The sequence below is a fragment of the Zootermopsis nevadensis genome, unplaced genomic scaffold (genome assembly GCF_977971745.1).
Source record: "Zootermopsis nevadensis isolate Lab colony 2312 unplaced genomic scaffold, Znev_1.0 Znev_ptg000030l, whole genome shotgun sequence".
Classification (NCBI taxonomy): domain Eukaryota; kingdom Metazoa; phylum Arthropoda; class Insecta; order Blattodea; family Termopsidae; genus Zootermopsis; species Zootermopsis nevadensis.
In genome coordinates, this window is record NW_028259162.1 from 15,299,646 (window position 1) to 15,306,605 (window position 6,960).

Sequence of the window (6,960 nt, forward strand, 5' to 3'; positions counted from 1 at the left end):
CGTGAATTACAATAAAACAGACCGAATGAAAAGAGGGAACTAGTATACAGCTAATAATTAGTTTGAACTGATTTAATTAAAACACACTGTAAACAATTTGTCATGCTTCACTTCTGTATGTCATTAACTGAGCATAAGATGAAAATGTTTTGCTTGTCTTCATTAAATATAAGAAGTAAATATGTAAAGCATAAATATATTAATCTTGCTACTCTAACATATGTACATTCATGGACGTAATGTACTGTGTATGTGCGCATGTATATAATACAATGCTCAAAGCTAAGCAAGATTAACAAATTTAAATTCTTTTTATTTTCAGCCTCTGACATGATCAAGCTAGATCCGCTGTAACCATTTTTTTTTGAATAATTATTGTAGACCCGAAGTTTGAAAATTTCAAGTTACCGGATATTGGGTTCTTCATTTTATTTATTTTAATTTTATGAAACTTGTTTTTATGTTGGCCTATGTTGATATTATTTCTTGCCCTTAGATACTGCAGTATTTTCATAAATCCAGATTTATCAGATGATTTCAGTAAATGTGAGCAGAACTTGTGATGTCAACCACCAAGATGTCACGAAAGTTTGTGGAACCGACAAAAGGCAATTTGGTTTCTAAATTTGAAAGGCTTTATCCATAATATTTTTATATGCTCTTTGCGTTCCTGGGTACAACAGGTGAAGGGAAGAAATGACGCAGAAAACCCGGGGCTGAGTAGCGGAGTTTTTGTAATCTTCTTTCTCTCTCTTGATGTGAAGGAAAGTATAAGGTTGTCAAGTTGTGACACGGCCAGAAGAGAAGTAAATTAATGAAAATGTCCGCGGCAAACCTGCACACGTTTTGTGAATCGTGGAACCTGTTTCTGAATATCCACCGGATAACAGCTCTTCGTTTCAGACATGGAGCTATAAAACATACAAAGGTATCAGACATGTCTGTAAATTAAATTCCGCTAGTGCAGTTCGTTCCAGGTAGCTACCAGCCTCCAGATACGCCTGCTCCGCATTTTAAACCAGATTTCATTGAATTTCGTAGTACTTATGAGGGCTGTTATTGTGTGTTCTAGCTCGATGCTAAGAAGAGCCCATTGGCCCTCCTGGCTCAAACATGCAGTCAGATCGGAGCCGATTCTCCCAGTTCGAAGCCACTGATCCCGCCGCTGGAGAAGACTACGAAGAGCAGCAAGGCAGACACCCCGCGAGAGAAGGCCTCACCGGCTTCATCAATCGGCAGCAATTCTATATGCGACGTTGCTGTCAAGTCCAGTTTCAAGCCCTATGAGTCGTGTACAAGGGACAAGGCAGGTTCGCCTGAGGAGAGGGGAGGGTCGTCGTCTTCAGGAAGCCGGGTTCGTACCCCGGTGTCGTCCAACAAAAGTACTAACAATACGCCAGGCTCCAATAGCGGCAGGTGTAGCAGCAATCATAGCGCGTCTTCACCTAGGTCATCACCTGCTGGTGTGGGTCGCAAGACGCCCGCCACTTCTTCGGCGACTTCATCGTCTAGCGCCGGACAAATGGATTCAGCCGCTGTGACAACGAAGTCGGGCTCAGGCGATGGCACTGCGGTCACTCGTACCGTTCCTAGCCCGCTAACGAGCGCCAAGGTAGGGTTTACGCCAAGTCTCCTGCCTCCTTCCGCAGATCCTGCACTGAAAGACATCCCTCTAGGGACATTCAAGACAAACACGGGGCTGCCAGTATCGACGGCGGGCTATCTTGGCGGGTACCCCGGAACACACTTCCCCATGGATGTGATGGCGAATAGCCTCATGTCACCGCACCATCAGCACCTGAAGCCCGGCCTCAACCCGTACATCGGCTACGCGCGAATGAAAACCCCATCTGGGACAGACACGCTTGTTCCAGTTTGCCGCGATCCTTTTTGCAACAGTTGTCAGCTGAGCTCGCACCTCCTGGCTGCGTCTGGTGCCGCAGCCGCCGCTGCTGCTTCGGGTGGCAAGACGCAGGGCTCAGGAGCGTCCACGGGTGCCTGTCCTGGAGGGTGCGCCCAGTGCGACCACGCCAGCGCTGCGGCAGCGGGCAAGCCCGGCGCCTTCCTGGCAGGTCACCACAACCCGGCTGCGGCCGCAGCTTATGCTCATGCTCAGCTGGCTGCCCTCGCAGCCGCCTCCCACCTCCCGTACGTGTGCAGCTGGATCGCGGGAGACGCGGCCTATTGCGGAAAACGCTTCTCGAACTCGGAGGAACTGTTGCAGCACCTGCGGACCCACACCAACCTCACCTCCTCGGCCTCTGACGCCAGTGCTGCGGCACTGTCACTCCTGAGCCCTCCAGGGCTTACGCCATCTCACCCGCTTTTTCACCGAACTTACCCCACTCCGCCGCTCAGTCCACTAGCCACGGCCAGGTATCACCCTTACAGCAAGCCTCCACTGCTACCACCGTCGCTTTCGGCCTCGTCCTTAGGATTTCCTCTTCACCCGCATCCTGGAATACCCCCCTACTTCTCACCATACTCTCTGTACGGGCAGCGGTTAGGCGCCACGTCTGGCATGCATCCATGAGCATTGGCGTCCGTGCTCGAACTCCTTCGGGCAGAGAAAAACTTCACCGCATGATAAGCTAGTGCTCACTTGAGTGTAGAGAAAACACGTCTTGTTTGATTTCTAAGGAAGAGACAGTCAAATATACATGCAAGGTAAATTATTCATCTCGTCTCACTCTAATATATGGCTGGAGATGCCTGTGACTTGTCAGAGACGGGTTAGAAACGGAAAACATTTTTTTAATGCTAATGTACATAAATTAGTAATGTTGCATGAATGGTGGCAAAGTATGTGTACTGTACATTATTTATGTTTGATAAAGAGAGAAAGTTGGGATGTACAGGAAACAAAAAAATGTGCGCAAAATAGTGATATTCAGATTTTCTTTTGTACAGGTGGCATATGTTACATAATTACGTACTCTTAAGATTATAAAAACATACCAACAGCTGGCTACAACAGTGAGATGCATAAAGTAGGGACCAGATTGCTTGTTAGCCGAGTTCCCTAGTACTTTGGATAGTTGCACTAGGCACGGCCTGGTCGGTGCACGGAACGGCCTGGTAGAACGGACAAAAAAATCGTGAAGGTGCGCGCGCAGTGCTTATCACCTAGCTCTTCACCCCCGCATCAAGAACTCGCAAGTAATCTGGTCCCTACTATACATATGCAAGGAGGGTGGGTGCATTGCACCACAGTCTCTGAAAAAATAATATTAACACTATTTATTTGGCATAATGCACATCTTTCATGTAAGTAATGTATATTTGTTTTGTATAGTTTATGTGTAGCCAAAATTCAAAATATCATTTAAATTTTTACTGTCTATTTACTTATACTACTATGTGGTCATTATCCATGCAGTGCATCTTAATAAAAATATATAAAAAAATATAAATTAGACCTCAGTCTGTTTTTGTTATAAAACTTAGATGTTTCTTGAAAATAAACATTTCACTTAATGTTCGGTTTGTACATCTGTAATTGAATATCTCGAAAGCTTCAGTCTTGTTGGAAATAATTTATTCATTTGTCTGTGCACCTACACCTTGGCTGTAAGAAGGGGAAGGACTCTTTTATAGACTGCCTCCTTCTTTCTGGTTTTTAACCACTCACATTCCACAAAACCTCTTTTGTTGCACCACTCCTGCATATAACTGTTCACCTCTGCGACTGTTAGTCAGCTTTCAGAGTTGTTCTAATTTCTGTTCATTTGATGTTGCAAACTCAAAGACGAAAGCAAATTTATGTGCTCTACCAAGTGACATATTTATTAGCTACCAGTACACAGAAGAATAAAAAAACTGCAAAGTGCAAAAAGTTGCACGTACTTGCCTACATATTTTTCTTTTAATATCTCTTTTGATGGATTTATAAGTATGAGTTCTACTTACTTAGAATTGTTAATATAAAATGGTTATCTCACTCTTTTATGCTTGTTTTGATTTTCCCTCAGTGTGATTTCAGGTGAAATGTGTTTTATAAATGCTCCGAAAATGAATGGATGCAAGCAATTTAGACGAAAGAATATTCAAAACACTTAAAATGTGTCTACCTCTTATAATACATAAATCTAAACCAATAATTTTACTTTTGTCCCAGACTGTACTGTATTTACTCCAGAGTCAATAAATGCACAAAAAATTCGATCAAGATCAACGCTTAACATTTCAAGGTTTTTCTTGATGTCAGTATTATCCTTTGGGACACTTGTAACAAACGTTAATGAAGTGGTCTCAAGACTGTATGTAGATTATATGTACTTTAAATTATATAACATGAACTGTTAATGGTTGTAGTTTCTGATATGTTTTCATTTTATTACTTTTTACAGAAATTTTAAATTGCGTGTCATTCAAATTCTGCGTTCCTTAAAACACTGAAATCTAAAAGTACCTTAATTTTTTCACCCGAAGAAATACGAAATAAAAATTAAAACTTTTTATGTAGTCTAATCATAGACGCATTTCATTAAAGGTGATCAATTCCTGTTTGTCATGTTACATAAATTATGGCTGGTAATACCACTTAGATAAAAGCATTACATAATGGATAAGACATATTAAGACAATTTACGTCATGTGACAGGTTTATGTTGCAATTTAAAAGAGCAAGTTTATTATGTGGGTAATTTACATTTCCTCAGATTGCATCACAGATTGCGGTTCTGTCTTATGAAAATACTGACTGACAAAATTAGCAAGTCCAGTTTTATATATGACATGAAATTTGTCACTGAATGATTATGTATGTACAATAACAAATAGTTCTTACGAAGGAAAGATATGTATGGCTGAGTACTGGAGATCAAAAATGCACGACTAGAATCAGTGAGTTACAAAAGGCTAGGCATTGTCTCTGAATCATAATTTAGTTATTCGTTGTAACTGTCTTGAAAAGATGAGAATAACACAGGCGAAGATGGCTGTCTTCTGGGTCGTTGCGCCATGTAGTCTCGCAGAAGTTTGTCGACGTTTGAGAGGTCCTTGCTGCCTCCATCATCAGGGCGATGGAGGCAGCAAGGACATCTGAAACGTCGGCAAACTTCTACCGGACTACATGGCGCGACCCAGAAGACAGCCATCGCCAGACTTACCATAGTGAAAACCTTAATTCCTACAATAACACTGGTGTTACAAAAATCTTTTTGTGGTTCTAATTTTGAGTATCCTTGTAATTTTAATTTCAAAAATGTCTGAATTTGGTGTCGCTTTCAAGTCTGTTCATGTCTGGCTTTATATTTACAAACTCGCTGCTGCTGCTACATAAAACGTACTCCATCTGAAGAAATTCTTGTTTGAAATTTGTACTTGATGTATTAAAATTCTTGTATCAGTTTTTGGTCCATAGAAAGTCAGATTTCGCTCTGCAGCTTATACTAAAGCGGCCCATCCACGTACGAGTCTGACTTGTGATTCTGGCTCGGTGAGCTTGACTTGTGAGCCGGGCTCGGATATATTTCACCACACATGCACAGCAGACTCGGCTCGTGACACCCCACCCACAAACGAGTTTGGCTCAATGGAACCCGAGCCGAGCCAGACTCGTACCCCAAATTAATATGATTTTATGAGAATTCAAATCTTTCACTATACTACCATTTGAAAAGTAGAAAGTGTATCTTCCACAGAGCCACATATGAATTCATTTACTCAAGCAATTAATGCCAATATTATAATACTTATTTGCTTCATTACTACATTTTAACCATTTCAGATCTGAGTGTTGTACAGTGTATTGTTAAAGATTGTCTTTCTTTAAGTATGGTGAAAGCCAGCCTTTAAATTGGTTATTGTAAATCTGTTTTGCTACATTTCCGTACAGTTCACTACTTATCTTGGTGCATACAACTCTTATTGATGAAATATGTTTATTGTATGCATCCTAACTAGTCCAATTTTATTTTATTCCACTTATAGTAATAACAGACTGTTTGTAATTCACTTCAAAGCATCATACTGAGTAGTGAATTTTAATTGTTATCTCTAGTTTATTTTTGAAGAAGTCAATGGTGATAAAATTATAAAAAATAATAAATTATAATGCATTAATGAAAATAGTTTATTTAATTACACCCCAATGAACCCAGTTTCCATACTCATAACACTGGTAGAATTTGTAAAGTTCTGGTTCATATTCTGTACAAAGTGTTTCGTTATACACGAAAAACATGAATCTGACAATCGTGTTTATCCTGTGCTCATAGAAAAAATTCATGAGCCATGGGGCAGAGTTTGTATTTTGTACAAATAAAGTTCTTTTATCTCTTTTGTTGACAGTCATATCCAATGGGCATATTATGGACATATATAAGTTACAAAGTAGTAAATTGTTTTTTCTGTGGTCTCTAGGTCAATGTCGTTTCCAGTGAGCTTATTTTAAACAGATGTAAGTGTAAACACGATAATTATTTTTTATGGCCCCTTTCGTCTATGGCAAATATGTTTGTTAGTGTAAGGTACTGAAGTACAGGAGGATTGTTCTGAAATAGGTTATTATGTATAAATTTGTCGTCTCTTGGACTCTTGTTTATACGTTTGGATATCCTGTGAGAAACGTCATGGCCTGTCGTGTCTCATAATGTGTGAAGATTATTCCAAACAGCAAAGTCCTTCTTGAGAAACTGATAGTTGTTCAGCTAGTCAATTCCTCTTTCTCCAGTTCAATGTCATGTGGAAACTGAACGCTTATTAGTGTATTTACAAGAACCCACCACTGATTCCGCTCCCGAATCACATTAATCAATTAATTCCCCTACATTATTTTGAACATCCTTCCGCACCTTCTATGACTAGGTCTTCCAAGTGGTGTCTTAGGTTTTCCGACTAGGAAGTTGCATCTCGTTTCTTCACGCGTGCTACATGCCCCGCTCATTTTATTCTGCGTGATTTAATCCCCTTTGTATTAAGTCAAGAGCCGTCCTACTGATTACGAAGGGCCCCGCT

The 6,960-nt window shown here is 40.7% G+C and overlaps 1 protein-coding gene across 3 annotated transcripts in view; it reads left to right on the forward strand.

Moving 5' to 3' along the window:
* elB (zinc finger protein elbow B) overlaps positions 1-6,072 on the forward strand; it is a 32,396-nt gene extending 26,324 nt beyond the window's left edge. For 2 of the 3 annotated variants that reach the window (XM_087358429.1, XM_087358430.1), the window contains exon 2: positions 1,073-6,072. In XM_087358429.1, coding sequence (XP_087214555.1) covers positions 1,073-2,533 — 1,461 coding nt within the window. In that variant the 3' untranslated portion in view covers positions 2,534-6,072. The remainder of the gene's footprint in view (positions 1-1,072) is intronic. The other variant, XR_015537767.1, reaches the window with a different exon arrangement.
* Positions 6,073-6,960: the final 888 nt, after the last annotated feature.